General features: G+C 41.7%; 1 protein-coding gene across 1 annotated transcript in view; it reads left to right on the forward strand.

The window, feature by feature from the left end:
• Nucleotides 1–659: 659 nt before the first annotated feature.
• The window catches only part of LOC145405311 (alpha-(1,3)-fucosyltransferase C-like), a 114,554-nt gene continuing 96,060 nt past the window's right edge, over nt 660–19,153 (forward strand). The window contains exons 1-3 of the mRNA XM_080276732.1: nt 660–694; nt 1,033–1,251; nt 5,916–6,134. Of these exons, the coding sequence (XP_080132858.1) occupies nt 660–694; nt 1,033–1,251; nt 5,916–6,134 (473 nt within the window). The remainder of the gene's footprint in view (nt 695–1,032; nt 1,252–5,915; nt 6,135–19,153) is intronic.

Genomic DNA, 19,153 nt, shown 5'->3' on the forward strand with positions numbered 1-19,153 from the left:
CACACATAATCAATCAGTGTCCTCCGTTCATCTAGTTCACCATCACCCTTCTCATCACTCGCTACATAGTCATGTGGATTATTTTATGCATCAAGAGGGTATTGGCTATCACCAACTCCCTTCCTGCACAAATGTCCACTGGAGTGCTAACCATTCTCGTCCATTTCTGTAGGCACACTCAACTCACCATACTGCTCTATGCACCTTCATATTACCTTCTTTTCCATTCATGTTTGCAGTGAAAAACATTCTCTCACTCCTCTCAACCTTTTTCAAGCACGCTTCCACATTTCCCCAGAGCTATTCTTTCTGTCTGCACGTTCTTCCATTGGCACATACTCGTATACACACACAATCGCCCGCGCTTGTATTCCTACTTTCAGTCTTATCCACACAATCCTTGAGCCAACTGATCCATGCTCTCTAATATTCTCCTTCCATCTTTCGCACACAAGAATACATACACCCTCCTTTGTCCTCTCATTCTCATCAACTTCTGTACATATGCCCAATTCATACTTCCGCTCTTTCACACTCTCACCTCCCAGTTTAGTGTCATTTATTCCACATTTGTCACTTTTCCATCCCCAAGCACCTGGACAATCTCCCTCATTCACTTCATCATTGCATCCCTCTCATTCCACGCTGAAATCATCACCATGTCTCATGTACGGTCCTTGGTAATTATGTGTTGGTCAGTCCTGGTCCTAGGCATTTTGTTTGTCTTTTTTTTTTAGCTATTTTCTGGGAAGGGGTTTGCCAACCACTTGCTGACACGGAGGGAACACGTATTGACTGGTTATAAGGATACCACCCGGGGTACTGAATGATTTCTTGGCTTAAAGGAAATCATTTGGCTTGTCATTCATTGTAGAGTCCGCTAGAGTAAAACATCACTACACTGAGTGAGTGGATGATGGGCGTCACCATCGAACTATTGAAAGTCAGTTTATGTTTTAGGAGAAAACAAATTCATCTGTATAATTAGCTTTCCCCGACGTGTGTTTATCTGATAAATGCTGCCATTTCCAGCTTCTCACCCCAAAATATTCCGCCACCGCCACGTCCGTGGCACCAGAGATGGGTGTGGGTCCATGGGGAATCCCAGTCCAGCCGCATCAGCCAGTCACGCATTAACCGCATACGTGTGCATCATATGGATCCTTCAATAAACTGGACCATGACTTTCCACAGAGAGTCAGATGTTCTTGCCAACTTCGGATATTTTCTGTCTCTGGGAGCCTCAGTAAGGTAACGTGTTAAGTCAGTCTACAAAGTAACATTGACAGCCTTATCTAAATGATTTATTCTGATAAATATCAAAGCAGCAGTCATTAGTAACATGTTACAAGACTAGAAAATATTATCATTCTGTTAAATTTAATGCTCTCATAAAAGAATTAATAAATAATGGGAATTAATCGTGTGTGTGTGTGTGTATGTGTGTGTGTGTGTGTGTGTGTGTGTGTGTGTGTGTGTGTGTGTGTGTGTGTGTGTGTGTGTGTGTGTGTGTGTGTGTGTGTGTGTTCTTACCTAATTGTTCTTACCTAATTGTATCTTTACAGGAATGAGTCAAGCTCGTACTGTCCCGTGTCTTAAACCATATTTATCGTACATATCCTTAAATTTGTGAATTGTTTTGGCACACACTATTTCATTCGGTAGTGCATTCCATTGATCAATTGCTCTGTTTGGGAAACTGAATTTCCTTACGTCTTTATCACCTCTCTTCTTATGCAGTTTTTTGCAGTGTCCTCTTGCTGATGCATCTCCATGTGTTAAGTAATCATTTATGCCTATTTTCTCCTTCCCTGATATGCACTTATATAGCATTATCATGTCACCTCTTTTCCTTCGCTCCTGTAGTGTTGGTAGATTCAGTTTATTTAGTCTTTCTTCGTAGCTTAGGTCCCTTAAGCTTGGTATCCATCTTGTAGCGGCCCTTTGAACTTTTTCAATCTTGTCTATGTGCTTTTCAAGATGAGGACTCCAGACTACTGATGCATATTCCAGAGTTGGTCTAATGAATGATGTTATTATCCTTCTTAGCATGTCTTCATTTATGTATGTGAATGCTATTCTCATATTTGCAAGCAGTGTATACATGTTCCGTACCTTCTCGCTGATGTGGTCAGCCGGAGATAGTCTGTTATTGATGATCACACCTAGGTCTTTCTCTCTTTCTGATGTGTATAGGGTTTTATTTCCTAACTTATAATCCCAATCAGGTCTTTTTCCACTTTTACCAAACTTGATTACATGACACTTGTCCACATTGAATTCCATTTGCCATGTACTACTCCATTCATGAAGTTTATTTAATTCTTCTTGTAGCTCTTTACATGAGTCTGTGTTAGTAATTCTCCTTTATATTTTTGCATCATCTGCAAACATATTCAGATAGCTCTCATTTCCAGTGTTACTGTTTATATCATTTATATACACTAAAAACATGATTGGTGCCAGCACTGACCCCTGTGGTACTCCACTAGTCACTTCTTTCCATGATAAGTAGTTTCCTCTTAGTACTGTTCTCATTTCTTTTTTTATGAGAAAGTCTTCCATCCAACAAAACAGTTTGCCTCGAATTCCTCCTTGATGGTACAGTTTCCATAAAAGTCTTTGGTGTGGTACTGTGTCAAAAGCTTTCTTGAAATCTAAATAGATACTGTCCACCCATCCTTCCCTTTCCTGTATTGTGTTTGTTACTCTGTCATAGTAGCTCAACAGATTAGTAACACATGATTTTCCTTTTCTGAAACCAAACTGTCTTTCTGTTATCATACTGTGTTCTTCTAGATGATTTACCCAAGCTTTTCTTATAAGCTTTTCTAATACCTTGCTTACAACACTGGTAAGTGATACTGGTCGGTAGTTGAGTGGATTTTGTCTATTTCCTTTCTTGAATAAGGGGACAATATTTGCTTTTTTCCAAATATCAGGTAGTTTACCTTGACTCAAGGATTTCTTGAAAATTAAAAATAATGGTTTACTTAACTCCTTTGCACATTCTCGTAGTACCCAACATGAAATTTCATTAGGACCACTTGCTTTTCCTCTGTCTAATCTACTTAACTCCTCCTGTATTACTTTTTCTGCTATTTGTATATCTGGTAGTATGTGTGGACATGCATGTTCCACATAGTCCCTCTCAAAATATTTTCCTTCTGTAAAAACTAATTGGAAATTCTTATTTAGTGCTTCACAAATATCCTTCTCTTGTGTATAAGTGATTCCCTCGTCCGTAATTGATTGTATTATATCCTTTACTTTGGTTTTGCTTCTGATTTAGCTGTAAAACAGCTTTGGTTGATCACTACTTTTATTTATTATATCCTCCTCAAACTGTTTTTGGGCTTCCCTCTTTATTTTTGTATAATCGTTTCTTGCCTGTTTGTAATTATTATACGCCCTTTCACTATTATGTCTTCTGTATCTATTCCACAACAAATCTCTTCTTTCTTTTGAATTTTTACATTCTGTATTGAACCATTTCTGTATTTTCTTATCTGCTTCTTTGTGCTGTGGGATGTACTTCTGGACTCCTATTTCATAAAATTCACAGATTTTTTTATATACAGCATTTAAATCTTGTCCTCTAAGCTCATTTTCCCAATCAACTTCTAAGAAATACTTCTTTAGGTCTTGATAATTTCCCTTTTTATAGTTTAGGCTCTTTTTGTAACTGTCATTGCTGTTTACTATGTCATATGCTATCCTGAAGTTATAATTTAGTACTGCATGATCGCTTTTGCCGAGTGGAGGGTGATATATTAAACTGTCAATATAATTTTCTTGCCTAGTAAATATTAGATCTAGCACTGAAGGTACATCAAGTCCTCTTTTTCTGGTGGTTTCCCTCACATGTTGCGTTAGGAAAAACTCTTGTACGAGATCCATCAGCTTTTGGTCCCAACAGCTTTCTTGGCTAATTATATCTAGAGTATTCCAATTTATATTTGTATTGAAATCCCCAGTTAGTATAATTCTTTCTGATTTCTCTTCCATTTTATGTAGTAATGATCTTAAACTCTGAATTGTACTCTCTGCCAGGTCCTGATATTCATCTCTTTCCCATGTGCTTGATCTGGGTGGCATGTACAAATTGGCTACAATTACTTTACCTTCAGATGTATTGATCTCTACTGCAATCAGTTCTACTTGTGATGGTATATCTAGTTTTATTTCATTGACTTTTAGATTTTTCTTAGTTAATATTATAATTCCTCCTCCCTTTTTTAAATTTCTGTCTCTTCTCCATATATTGTATTCCTCTAAGTTTAGTATGTCATTGGATATCCTTGGTGTTAATTTTATTTCAGTTAGGCATATTATTTGTGGTTCATTTTCTCTGACATAATCATTCATCTCTAGTAATTTAGATACCATTCCATCCACATTTGAGTACATCAACTTTATCATCATGTTTATATTCTTGTCATGACATATTTCTACTACCTTCCTCCTTTTTATTCCATCCTATTTGTGTACCACTTTCGTACCTGCAATCCTATTACTTTGTAAAAAAAAAAATTCTTCTTCTCCTCTTCTGATCTTCCCTCATTTTTTGTTTTTGCTTCCTCCCTTTTTTCTTTCAGTAATTCCAGTTCCTCTTTTGTTATGCATCTTTTTATCCATACATTTTTGAACTCCTCTTTTTCCATAAGATTCTTTTTCATTTTTTAGTATCTCTTCCACAGTGTTTACACTCTGGAAAGTCACCTATAGAGGTCTTGTCTTGCTTTTCTCATATTTCCCTAACATTTTGTGTTCCTCAATGTCTTTACTACAGAGTTCCTCTGATACTTCCTTCAGTAAGCTCATTACATTTGCCATCTCCTTTTTATCTCTTGTGATCTTGTTTTTTACTTCTTCCTCTTCTATACCAGTGATTACTATAGATTTGTTTATATCTACTGAATCTCTGACTAACTTTGGAGTGTTCTGGATTATTCTTTTCACTTCCTCTTTAATACTTTTTTCCTCCACCCTTGTTTCTAAGTCTTTCTTTACTTTCACCATTTCAGCATACGTGGTGTCCACATCATTTTTGTAGCTCTGCACAGCTTCATTCACCTGTGTTATCTTCTCCTCAATATCACTGCTCTGGTCAGTAAGACTGCTTACTTGCCTAATTGTCTATGTGTCATTTTTTAACTCTTCCATAACACTCTCGTGATTGACTACTGTACTTGCCATTTCACTCATTTTCTTCCAAAGTGTTCTAAATTCCACTGTTAGTTCACTGATGGTTGTGTCTTTCTTATTGGCCTCTCTTCCTAGTTTTTCTATTTCTTCCTTTTGCAAGTGCATCTGCTTCTTTATTTCATCAATTTCATTTTTGAAAACCATTTCTAGTTTGTTTACACGTTCAACCAGTCTATTGTGAGTCTCCACTTCAACCAGTTCTTGGTAGAAATCATCATTTTGCTTTTTACTTTTATCCCTTTTCTTTTCCAAATTTGCTTTACTAAAGTATGTATCCATTTTGCAATACTAAAAGTGCAAAGTATATACTTACAATCCCCGTGTTGTTGTAGTCTAAACAAACCTCAGATGACTCAGCATATTCTTTCACATTGTTTTTCTTTCCTGTTTGTACAAGCATTGTTTAAACTTATTATTTTTTTTTCTTTTAATAATGAAAAATCATTTAGTCTAACCTAGTACAGAGCTTGACTCATGCAAAGATACTAATTTAGGTAATGCCACTGGCCATGTTGGTTTGGTACGGAGCGCCAATGTCGCACGTCCTCCTCGGTTGAATCCTTCTACGTGTGTGTGTGTGTGTGTGTGTGTGTGTGTGTGTGTGTGTGTGTGTGTGTGTGTGTGTGTGTGTGTGTCCTCTGGCTGGTGCCACGTAAGCCTCTGAAGGAGAAACACATTCATTTGGTAGTACAGTATATGTATTGCAGGCCGCTGCGACCCAACCTTATGTCCAGTCATGGGAAGGCGATGAAAAAGTACTTGACGGCACTGAAAGCAGGACACACACTGCGGGACGTGATGGGCCCTGCCTGGTCCTCCTTCGTCAGCAGGCCTCAGGTGGTGGCCTGGATGTCCAGCCACTGTTATACTAGCTCCAGACGGGAACAGTATGTCAAAGAGCTACAGAAGTACTTGCCAGTGGCCACGTAAGTATCCCCTCACTGTGTTAGTCCCTCCTCACTGTGGTAGGTCAGGTTAGGTTAGATCATTGTGTTAGGTGTCCCTTCACTGTGTGTGGTCAAGGGGAAGTGGGGTAGGTGTAAGGTCAGGGTATGTATCAAATGAAAGGAGAGTGTCTGAGTATTTAAAGGGGATCGTCTATCTATCTATCTATTGCCAGAAGCCTCAATCCCGTTTGGGGTGGCCACAAATAAATCGCCTCCAAGTCGCCCTGTCCCCCGCCATTTCACTGCCCTGCTCCCAACTCACACCCCCCTCTCTTATATACCTCTCCACCCCATCCCTCCATCTCATCCTCGGGCTCCCCCTCCCTCTTCCCCCCTCCACCTCACTCACATACACTCTCTTCGTCAGTCTTTCACCCTCCATCCTCTCCACATGGCCAAACCACCTCAGTGTGTTCCTCATAACGCTTCCTATCACATCCACATCCACACCACATCCATGTACAGATTGAACAACCATGGAGACATGACACATCCCTGTTTCAACCCAACTTTCAAAGAGAAAAATTCACTTAGTTCACCATCCACACGCATGGCAGCCTTCGCACTATCGTACATACTCTTCAGAGCATTCAACAACTTCCCATCTACTCCATATATTCTTAACACTTTCCACAATCCTTGTCTATCCACCCTGTCATATGCTTTCTCCAAATCCATGAAAGCCGCATACAACTTCTTTCCCTTCTCTAGAAACTTTTCCACTAGAGATCTAAGAATGAATATCTGATCTACACAACCTCTTCCCTTCCTAAAGCCTCCCTGTTCTTCTCCAACTAATTTCTCTGTTCTTTCTCTAACTCTGTCAGCAAGTATCCTACCATACACTTTTCCTATTATACTAAGAAGACAAATGCCCCTATGATTACCACACACTTCTTTTTCCCCTTTTCCTTTGTACAAGGGAATAATTATACCTGACTTCCAATCCTCCGGGACTCTACCTTCCTCCTAGGCCAATCTGCACATCTTTCACATCCATTCTACTACTATCTCTCCCCCATGCTTCAGCATTTCACCACACACTCCATCAATTCCTGGAGCTTTCCCCAATTTAACTTTCTTCATTGCTTCCACAACTTCTATCCTACTGATTTCTTCCTGTCTTCTCACCTCCCTCCTTCCCCCAGCCATTCCCCAGCCACATATACTCGCATTACTTCCATCCTCTATGTTCAACAATTCCTTAAAGTGTTCTCTCCATCTGCTCACTTTTTTTCCCTTCTCCACTAGTAATCTACCATTTTTATCAGAGAAATTACCAATATGCCGGGAATCGAACCCGGGACTCTCAGGTGAGAGCCAGGCAGCATACCACTACACCACGACCAGGTAAAAGTTAACTCACGTTGTCACAATCTTGTAACCAACGTCCCTCCGCCCCCACTGTGGGCATGAAGAGGATGAGTTAACCCCCTGGCACTCGGGCAAGTAGATGCTTTTAATCTATCCCAAACACTTACGGCAAGTCAGAATGAAGAGAGAACCTGTATTTTTTACACAGGAAAAATCATCAGAGAAATTACCAATATGCCCACAGTGGGGGCGGAGGGACGTTGGTTACAAGATTGTGACAACGTGAGTTAACTTTTACCTGGTTGTGGTGTAGTGGTATGCTGCCTGGCTCTCACCTGAGAGTCCCGGGTTCGATTCCCGGCATATTGGTAATTTCTCTGATGATTTTTCCTGTGTAAAAAATACAGGTTCTCTCTTTACCATTTTTATCTTTCACTCCCCTGCTAACTTCACTTCCACCCTGTCTTACTCTTTTCACCTCTTTCCAGAACATTTTCTTACAGTCCCTCCACTTTACACTCAAATTCCTTCCAAATTCCTCATCCACTCTCTTCTTACTCTCTCTTACTAATCTTTTCACCTCTCTCTTTCTTTCTACATTTAACTCTCTTTTCCGCCTCTCAACTTCTTCCACGCCCCTATTTCTCATCCATTCATTGTATGCTTTCTTCTTTTGTGCCACAGCCTGTCTCACCTCTCCAGTCTACCACGCTGTTCCTTGCACCCCCCCTCCATCTTCTCTTCCTTCCACACACCACATCACATGCTGCACATGTTTCTTCTGTAAATATCCTACACACACCTTCCACGTCTCCCATCTGCTCCAATTCATATTTGCCCAATCGTTCCTCCACTTCTCTCTTATACTCTGTCTTTTTCTCATCCTCTTGTAACCTTTCCACTCTCCTTGCAACTACTCCTTCCTCTCGTCTTTCTCTTCTTCTATTCCTCCATCTTACTTGAATCCTAATTCTGGCCACCACCAAGTAGTGGTCAGAAAGGCCACTCCCCCAACCTCTATACAATCTTGCATCCATTACACATCTTCGCATCCTTTCATCCACACACACATAATCAATCATTGCCTTCCTTTCATTCAGTTCACCACCCACCCTTCTCATCACTCGCCATGTATACCTGTGGATCAATTTATGCCTGAAGAGGGTATTGGCCATCACCAACCCCCTCCCAGCACAAATGTCCACTAATGCACTCCCATTCTCATCTGTCTAAGCAGGCACACCCCACTCACCAACTATTCCATCCACCTTCACATTCCCAACTTTACCATTTATATCACCGATCAAAAACACTCTCTCATTCCTTCCAAACTTTTCCATGGACACTTCTACATTTGTCCAAAACTCTTGTCTCACTCTTCTAGCACGATCTTGCGTTGGTGCATACACACACACAATCGCCCACATTTGTATTCCAACTTTCAACTTTACCCACACAATCCTTGACCCAACTGAGCCATACTGTCTTATGCTTTTCTTCCATCTTTTACTCACAACTATACATAATCCTTCCTTTGCCCTCTCATTCTCACCTACTCCTGCACATATACCCCATCCATACTCCCATTCTCTCACACTTTCTCCTCTCCATTTTGTTTCAGTTATTCCACATACATCAACTTTCGCACCCTCAAGGACCTGGACAATCTCTCTCTCTTTCATCTCATCATTCGCTCCTCTTACATTCCATGTACCCATTACCAAGTCCTTTGTCCGGTCCTGGGTCGTCATCGTTTGGTCAGTCCTTGTCCGAGGCTTCTTGTTTGTTTTTTTAGTTAGTTGTTTTCCGGGGAGGGGCACTAACCCTCCGCCAACCTTTTTTTTTTACGACAACCAGGGATACTGGGGGAGTATTCTTGAAAACCCCCCCTACCCCCAGGGGGGATCGTGCTATGAGGATATTATAGTATGCAGCTTACTGGTCCAACTTGAAAGGATATCTCTATTTTTCCACTGCAGTAATTCATTCAGAATCCTCCTATCTCCACCATATGTCATGGCTCATAGTCAGCATAATCTGACAGGCACCTCCGCATCAGTTATACGTGTTCTCCTCAAGCACAGTAATTATTATGAACATGGTCTGAGGCCGCTTTAAGACTATCACCATGACAATGGCACAAATTAAGATTTCAGTCCACCTGTGAATCACGTAGCTGATGCCAGGCTCCAGGTAAGAGGGTAAGAAGAGTTTCCTTTAGATGAGAAGAATGAAATTTTGACAGAAATGGTAGAAGTGGGAGAGAAGGTCACTAGTCATGGAATCATGACGTGATGCAGGAAAGATGGGTTGGACATCGGTGTGGGGTTGCTGGGATTGTGGGTTTGGTTATGAGGAAGGTGACTGAGACGCTGAGAAATGATGGAGTGATTTGGTTCAGTGGCCATGGTTTGAGGAAGGAGAGACTGGTTGTGCGTTGATGTACGGTAGATGGAATGGTGGGGATGATCCTGATGTTGCCTGTGATGGAGGTGCGTTAGTGTCGACGACATATACAGGTGTACGGAAAGTTTGACATTTGAGTGATTAGCGAGGTGGTAGGGAAGGAGATGGGTGTGGTAAATAAGATGATACTTATGATGGAGACTGAATGTTTGGATCAGGTGTACTTTACTCCTGGAAGTTCAGGGATGGGAGCTTCTGTAGGAAGGAATCATGTGGGCTTAGGACAGAGAGTAATCCTTGGTTGGAAGTGGACGTTGCTTTTGACGGTTAAGTGTGACGTATGTGAAGTGTGTAGCTTTCTCTGTTTGATCGATAATGACGAGAAAATCATCTGCGTTTGTACAGCAATGTAGAATCCCGTACCGCACTTAAAAATCAACCTCACCTTTCCCCACTCTCTCCATCCTACGTCCTCCCCAACAACGACAAACGATTGGCAGGATCTGTTCGGTAATTAACAGAGACATCACATGGACCTCATAATGTCCTCCAACTCGCCATTCCTAAACTGTCTTAAAAATCCCGTGAGGAGGGAGAGGGGGCGGAAGAAGGAAAGTTACCAGCTCCTCTGATAAGGACAGCATATCATTTACCTGTAAATTTAGGACCCAACACCCAAAGGACGTAAGGGTTATTGGCAGGTCGCCTGTATAAAAAGATTGGGGTACTGAAGCGGGTGTGAGATTCCACTCTAATGCTCATGTTAACTACTACTGGAAGTTTATTTCCCGCTGAGAAATGAAGCCTCGTCCCCCTCTGCAAGAATTACTGCTGAATTATTGCTTGAAGTCTATCTTATATGATCATGAAACAACGTTGTATTTCACACTTCTTTATTCATAATTGTTTGGGATAATCTTTTCTAACTGGAATAATTGCAATGGAATATACAAATATACGCTTTTTATTTTACAGATGATCCTTGAGGAAAGTTTATATTAAATCTTAGACAAACATTAGCTATTAAACTGCTGGCAAATCTACACTCGCCGAAAGCTTCTCAAACAATGCTTCTATTTGACTGCGTCGTGAAGCAGCAGATAAGACAAAGATACATGTTTCTTCTTCGTCTTGTTCTTGCAGAACGTTTGAGAAATGCCATTGCCACGCCTATAATGATTAAGTTAACAACGTCAATCTTCATAGGGTGTATTATCCCCACCTGCCTCATTCCCCACCATCATCCACACTTAACCACTATTTTCTAACAGTCTCAATCTTTATCTACCCTAACACCATACTTTTAAGAGAAATATGTTCTCTCTTCCCATGCCGCCCTTCATACAGTGCACATCTTCACTAGGTGTACATATTTATCCCGCCTTACCCAACGCCCACCACCATCTTTTTCTCTCCGAGCCTGTCTCCGAGCGGACCACGGATTTGAACTAAACTTAAAGAAATTACGTTCATTAGTAAAAGAATAACATCTTTTTTCATTACTAATGTTTATGAAATGAGTCTGTCAACTATTGACGCTGTTGGTCGCGTGTAGTAAAGTAACGTTATTATCGGTTTTCTTTCATTAAAACCATCCCTTCTGTTGCTGTTGCTTATGAAAAGATTATGAAAGGATATCAACTAGTTACATTAAACGCCCGGAAAATCTTTATTTTATTCTGAAAAATTTAACCTGAACAAAGGCACTGTACAAGCACACAAGATTCACACTGTGATGAATGTACTGTCCTGCTGCAGAAGAAAATCCCTGGAGAAAATGAGCGTAAAAAGCCAGTATTTATGTTAAGGACTCCAAGCTAGAGGAAGAAGCTCTTTGACAATGATGTTGAATCCTGCGTGAGGAATAATCTGAGGGAAAGGATTGTTGCCTTCACGTTAACACAGAGAACTGTTGCTTAAAGTGGTAAATGTGATGAACGGTGTAAGTAGGACGGGTGTAGTGTAAAAGGACCTAAATATAAAAAATGATATAATATACAGCAATAACAAGAAACAACACTCAAAGTGTGCTATACTCGCACGTCCTAAAATTTTACTATGACCTTTGACCTTTGACCGATTACTCTCAAAATCGAATTCCTTCATCTTTGTTGTGCCATACTCCAGGAAGGTTTAGTCTAAGTCAGATCAAAGCTGTTTAAGGTGGCCTCTCCCTGCGACTCGGACAGTAAGTTGATCATTTACACCAAGGGTCAGGGAACTTTTAGGGTATTACCCCAAAGTTTATATGAGTAAAGTGAAATTACACCTAGGAAAAAAAAAAAAAGCCACGTCTGCGTACACGTCAAAAGTATGGCGGTTAAGTAACAAATATCATGATGCATGATACATGGTGTTACATCTTGCCCTCTAAAGCTTACATCATGTATGTGAAAACTCAGTAATATACCGCGCGCATTACTTTTCATACCGCACGCATTACCCCCAGATTTTTTAGGTTTATCCTATTTGGGGTAATTTATCCATGTTCCCCGACCCCTGGTTTACACAACCGAATTGCATTATTCTTGCCTTACCCAAAACCCATCCACAAAGTTTATTCTAAATTGGATAAAAACTTACAAAGTTTATCCTAAATCGGATAAAAACTTTAAATTAATCTAATCATGTGACTTTGCGGCTTGTTCTAAGAGCATGTATCAGACACATCAAGGTCTGTCGGTGAGGGAGTGAAAACTCTTGCTCTTAGACTAGCTTCAGCAACAACACCACAAGATATACTGGATGCAGTCTCGGTATGGATTTACAAGATTCTAGGTCCCTCCTTTCTATCTATGTAGATCTGGGACAAATATAAAATGTACTGCACACCCTGTACTGCACAACTATGCCTCTGTTTCGTTTAGTCATCGACCAACAGGGAAGACATCAGGTCAGCGCCTACATTTATCATTGCCTTTATTAGTTTAATGACAGAGTTAAACAACTATAGGTACAATGCTTATGTTAATATTGCATTAGCGGTTTCAGTTTTGAGACTAGTTAGTTACATATGGTCAGCTTCCAAGATAAAATCTGTTCCATATAAGTAGTAAAAGTATCTACTGATGTCATGTTCAGCTACCGAAGGCTCCATCACAACTGTGCTGTGGTTTCTCTCGGAGTGTTTTAGTTTATAGCTGTGATATGCGATTGGGAAATTCCACCCTGGGATTCCTGCATCAGCATAGCACCTGTTCCATCTAGGGAAGCAGTTGCAGTTCACTAATTCTAGTAAACTCTTCATTTTAATGAAGAGTTTACTAGAATCGGGAACCGCAACACAGATGCTTTACATAACATATTCTTAAGAGTAACAAAAGAGTTTTCCTGTGCATCTCCCCACTCAATGGTATTTGGAGCATGTTTTTGGATAATCTCGTACAATGGCTCAGCAACACGGGCAGAGTTGGGAATAAAGCTTCTATAGCGCCCTTCCAAACTGAGGAATGCTCTAACTTGCTTCGCGGTCATTTGTCTAGGCACTTCCTAAATTTTCATAATCTTGTCGCCCTGACATTTATTGCGGTTACATCCAACAATATGCTCAGGAAATTCCATCTTACCTGTGTGCAAGCTTACACGTGTTGGACTTCACGGTCATACTGAAACTCTGGGGCCTATTGAAGACAACTTACAAGAGTCTGAGGTTTTCCTCAAGCATGGCAGGATGTATGATATTGTTATCAACAAAAATTTCTACTCGTACAGTACCATGGAATGCCTATCTCACAGCGTGATAAAGCACTGCTGGAGAGTTAATGAGCCCAAATGGGAAGATTCTATACTAAACAACCTTGCAGGATCACTGGATGTGAAAGGAGTAAACTGGCGATACTCGGGGTGAAACGCCACTTGAAAAAGTCTCATCGTTATGTAGGGTTAGTGAAATATATCGAGCCAGCTTTGAGAAAATGGCACAGCATTAACGTTAGCATATGCACTGGGCCTTCTGTAATCAAAACAGATGATGACTCTTCCACCCTTTTTACGAGCTACCATGCTTGGACAATAGTAAGGAGACAAGAACTTTTTGATATGCCCTGCAGCCTCCATTCAAAAATTTCCTTATATACTTCGTCCAGCAGTCGCATGGGTGTACGATATGGCTTTACTATGACAGGAGTGGTGCAAGGTAACTCGATCTCGTGACACCCAAGCCTGACGGGTTTAGGTCTGTCACAGAAAACAACAGCTTTTGCAACGAAGTGGGGACTTTATGGCATTCTGCACTCCCACTGCTGGGTCAGTGATCACAAGAACATCTTCGACCACTTCATACTGACGAGATTAAATGGTAATGCTTATCACCCTAGTCATCATCTGGAAATACTGCAACTGCTCCCATTTCCTTAGAAGTCTTGGCCCAGTCGTCTGTAAACTGTACCCCAGCCTCCTCGGCATCCCTCATAAAAGATCTTCAGATGTTGATGTGAAACGTTTTGCGAAGATACCAAATCAGGACTATGTAATTAGGGTCCAAAACACACACTACTACATTCAGTGCACTTTTCCACTGTGCCTCGAGAAACTGTTTCTGACCCATCAGCATGCCTGACTTGAACCTGCCCACCTGTATACTTCTCAGGCCGAAATGAACTTTATTTAGCAAAACAACCTGAGGAATTGTTTTTTCGTATGACATTGCCTGAGACACCTCCCATAGACTCTGGTTGAACAAGAAATGCCCTGCGAACTGAAGAGGGGTAGGGGAGCTAGCAGCAAATTATACTTGGAACGGATGAAGATTGAAGCAACACGTGTTGCCCGAAGAACCTGACACCTGTGAAGTAGACCTCATCATTTGGGGAATGGGTGAGCTCACCTGTGGAGATTAGTTCATATGGATTCATCCTGGGGGAAATGTATAATTTTACACCAGGGTTCAACTTTCCAAGCTAATCCAGCTACGGGGGGGAGGGGGACTTTGTTCAACTCGTGCCAGTCCCAAGGCTTGATAAATAGTGAGCGTTGGTGTCAGGAATAGCATGTGGCCATAAAACTGGTTTAAATGAAGAGGCCACCTCACTCCCCGTCTCCGGAATCCCTCTTGAGCCAGAGCCCCAGCCAGAAATGGTGGTGGTAGCCTTTCGGGGATGGGGACGACTAGGACATGGGGGAGATCAGTCGGCCAAGCCACGTCATTTCCACCTTTCCTAAGGGTTCTTGAGTCCCAGCCCCAGCAAAAGGTGGTAGCGGCCTTTCGAGAGTGGGAACGAGGAGGGCATGCAGGAGGTCACACAAGCATCCCCACTTCTCCTAAGACTCTCTTAGGCCACCCAGAAAGGATGGTCGTGCCTACTGCAGAAGTGCTGCCTTATAGTAGTAAGCAGGTTTCGGTCAGCTAAGTGGAACCATACTAGAAAGGCCTATCAAAGGAATAGATTGTAGCACCAATCGAGCAGGGCAGTACTCCCGAGGTGGATGGAAAGCTGATGTCAGCCCTCGGGACTAATTCCTGACCATCCCCCCTTTTTTAACTTTTTCAGTGTCTCAGTAACACAGAAAGTAGGCCAGCATGCTCTCCAGTACAAGTTTCTCTATCTGTCAACATCAATCAACATGCACAGCACACGCTATGCTACCTTTTAAAAATTAAAAAAAAAAAGAAAAATGGGGCACTGCAACCATGCCTCGGAATCCCCAAGGGGGGGCCATAAATGCCCCCACCATCCGCCCCTCTCCCAGTGATGACTCAATGTGCCTGGAACCACTGTTTGACTCACTTCTTCATTTCTGCAACATTCGCGGCCTTTCCTCTAACTTTCTCTGTTGAACACCACCTCTCCTCTTCTACACCTCACCTTCTCTTAACTGAGACTCAGCTGTCTGCGGCAACTGACAGCAAACCCTTTTTTGTATCCTCCTACATTCTCTATACTCATTTCAAAGCCAAAGGTGGCTGTTGTGTATATGTACAGAACGACCTATCTTGTTTTAGTGTTCCTGAACTTGATTCTTCTGAATTCTCTACTCTCTGGCCTCGGCTCTCGTGTCATTCTCTGACTAAATATATCTGCATTGTTTGCTTATCTCCTAACTCTACTGACTATGAAAAATTCTCCGGCTATCTTACTTCTACAATGCAACACATTCTATCCATTTTTCCTTTCACTGAAATCTCCATTCTAGGTGATTTCAATGTTCGCCACCACCTTTGGCTCTCCTCTCCTTTCACTGATCCACTGGTGAACAAGCCTACATCTTTTCTATCCTTAATGACCTACAGCAGCTTGTACAGCACCCTACCTGTATCCCTGACCACCTTGGAGAGAGTTCCAACTTTTTTTTACCTTTTCCTTACAGTAATCCTTCTGCTTACACTGTTAATCTTTTCTCTCCATGGGGCTCCTCCGATCACAACCTTATTACCTAAATCTGTCCTATTGCTCCAGTGCAGCCTGTGGACCCTCCAAAGAAACGTTGTTTGTGCCACTTTGGAGTTGCAGATTGGGAGGCCCTCAGGCAGTACTTCTTTGATTTTCCCTAGAATGATTACTGTTTCCATGGCCTGGAGCCATCTGAGTGTGCCTTGTGCATTACAGAGGTTATTCTCTCGGGCATGGAAACATACATTCCTTTCTAGTATCCTTTAACTAATGCAAGAAAGCCTTGGTTTAATCATGCTTGTTCTAATGCTGTCCGCAACAAGAAGAGGGCCTATAAAAGGTACGGGAGCCAACCCACCCCTGAATCACATCTTTTTTATGTTTCTGCCCGGAATGGAGCTTAGTCTGTTCATCGCTCTGCTAAAAATAATTTCATCCGTACTAAATGCTCTCAACTCTCCAACTTGAATTCTTCCCGCTCAACTTGAATTCTTCCCGCTCCTTTTGGCACCTTACCAATAACCTTTCTAATAACTTTACCTCATCATCCTTCCCTCCTCTTTTCTACTCTGATGGCTCTGTGATAAATCAGATCTCTTCATTCAGATTTTCTGCTCCAATTCCACCTTAGACAATTCTGTTTCTGTTTCTCCATCACTTCCCCTCCTCTGACTTCCTCATGGCTGACATTTAAATTTCTTCAGCTGGTGAATTTTCTGCCATCACTGGCCTCAATACTAACAAGGCATATGAGCCTGATGGAGTCCCTCATGTTGTCCTCAAGAACCGTGCTTCTGTGCTTTCACACTGCCTAATTAAACTCTTTCGCCTTTGTCTCTCAACATGTACCTTTCCTTCTTGCTCGAGGTTTGCTCTCATTCAGCCGGTCCCAAAGAAGGGTGACCATTCCCGGCCCTGAAACTATCGCCCAATTCTATTAATATCCTGTGTCTCAAAAGTTTTCGAGTCTGTTCTTAACAGTAAAATTTTAAAGCATCTTTCCTGTCATAACCTTTTTGATCATCAGTATGGGTTCGGTCAGGGACGACCCACTAGCGATCTTCTCACCTACCTTTCAGACTCCTGGTCATCCTCCTTTCGGGACTTTGGCGAAAGCTTTGCCATTGCACTTGACATCTCAAAGGCTTTCGATCGAGTCTGGCATAAATCTTTTATTTTCAAACTGCTCGCTTATGGTTTCTCTCCTTCTCTCTGTGCCTTCATCTATAGCTTCCTTTCTGGTCATTCTATAGCTGCTGTTGTAGACGGCCATCCTTCTTCTCCTAGATCTATCAACAGTAGTGTTCCTCAGGTTCTGTCCTATCACCAATTCTCTTTCTTTTATTCATCAATGATCTTCTAAGCTATACATCTAACCCTATCCACTCGTACGCTGATGATTCCACCCTTCACCTTTCCATTCGGTTCCTGCAACGTCCATCTCAGCAGTTACTTCAACAAACAAGGGATGAGGCTATGACACACCTAATGTCTGACTTGGCTTGTATCTCTGACTGGGGTAAAAATAAAACTGTTGTCTTTAATGCATCAAAGACTCAGTTTTTACATCTATGAACCCGTCAAAATCTTCCACAGGAGTACCCACTAATGTTTAATAATATCCAGCTCAATCCTGCATCATCCTTGAACATGCTTGGCGTTTCATTCGCTCAGGACTTATTTTGGAAAGATCATATTGCATGTCTTGTAAAATCTGCTTCCAAGAGATTGAGTATGCTAAGCAGACTCCATGCCTTCTTTACCTCTGCACAGTTGTTGACTTTATACACGGGTTTTATTCGCCCCTGTTTAGAGTACATCTCTCATGTGTGGGGAGGCTCCCCACATATAGCTCTTCTCAGTAGGGTGGAGTCAAAGGCTTTTCGTCTCATCAACTCTCCTCCTCTTACTGGCTCCCTTCAACCTCTGTCTCTCTGCCGCACCGTTGCATCTTTATCTCTTTTCTGACGCTACTTCAATGGTCACTGCTCCTCTGAACTGTCTGCTTGCATCCCTCCACTTCTACGACGGGTAGCACCCATCTAGCAACAAATTTTCATCTCTTTTCTGTTCATCTCTCTAATGCAAGAGTTAACCTTTACTCCCAGTCCTACATTTATGCAACAGGTCAACTCTGGAACTGTCTTCCCCTGTCTGTATTTTCTACTTCCTAGGATCAGTCTTTCAAACGCAGTGTGTCCAGGCATCTCGAAATGAACAGATCTTGAATTTGGGTTCCTGTTTTTTTTTTTATTTTAAGAAACTCTTGTGGGCTCAGCCTTTGGTTCCTTGTTCCTCGCAAAAAAAAGTGTCAGATTTAAAGCTCCCCCCCCCCGGCCACTGAGGGGGACAAGACAGCCTAATTCATTGCCAGTCCCAAGCCTGGATAAATGGGGAGGTTTGGCACCATGAGGGGCATCCGACCATAAAAACTGGCTAAAAAAAAAAAAAAAAAAAAAAAAAAAAAAAGGGCTGAATTATATTGACATGACTGTCAAACACATGGACCCCATACAAAAGTAGGAAAAGATAAACAATAAAGTTGAACTTTCCAAACTTTGCCCTTCCTATCATAAAAGGCCAAAGCCTTAGCCAATTCCTCGTCACCTAACTCGCAAGTCGACTGGAGACGGTCAGCAAGACTTCAGATGTAATTGCGGTTGTTCTTCATTTCAGGATTAGGTTCGTCATTGCATAACTCAGGAAAGATTTGAAGTGGTAGACGAACCAACTTTCCATACACCAGTTCATAGGACAGGCAGAAAGAAGAGGGGCTATGAACTGCAGTCATTCTTTAGGCTGTTTAGAGGTCATCTACTTCAACATCTTGAGAGTCCCATTAAACCTTTCACACAACCTGCTGCACATCCCGTAGTAGGATATAGTCTTGAAATCCGGAATAGACAATGACCCAAATACTTTTCATCATAATCGAAATGACTTGTGACC

This window comes from Coenobita brevimanus, chromosome 66, assembly GCF_032717465.1.
Source record: "Coenobita brevimanus isolate Jiangsu-jjx chromosome 66, ASM3271746v2, whole genome shotgun sequence".
In the NCBI taxonomy this organism is placed as follows: domain Eukaryota; kingdom Metazoa; phylum Arthropoda; class Malacostraca; order Decapoda; family Coenobitidae; genus Coenobita; species Coenobita brevimanus.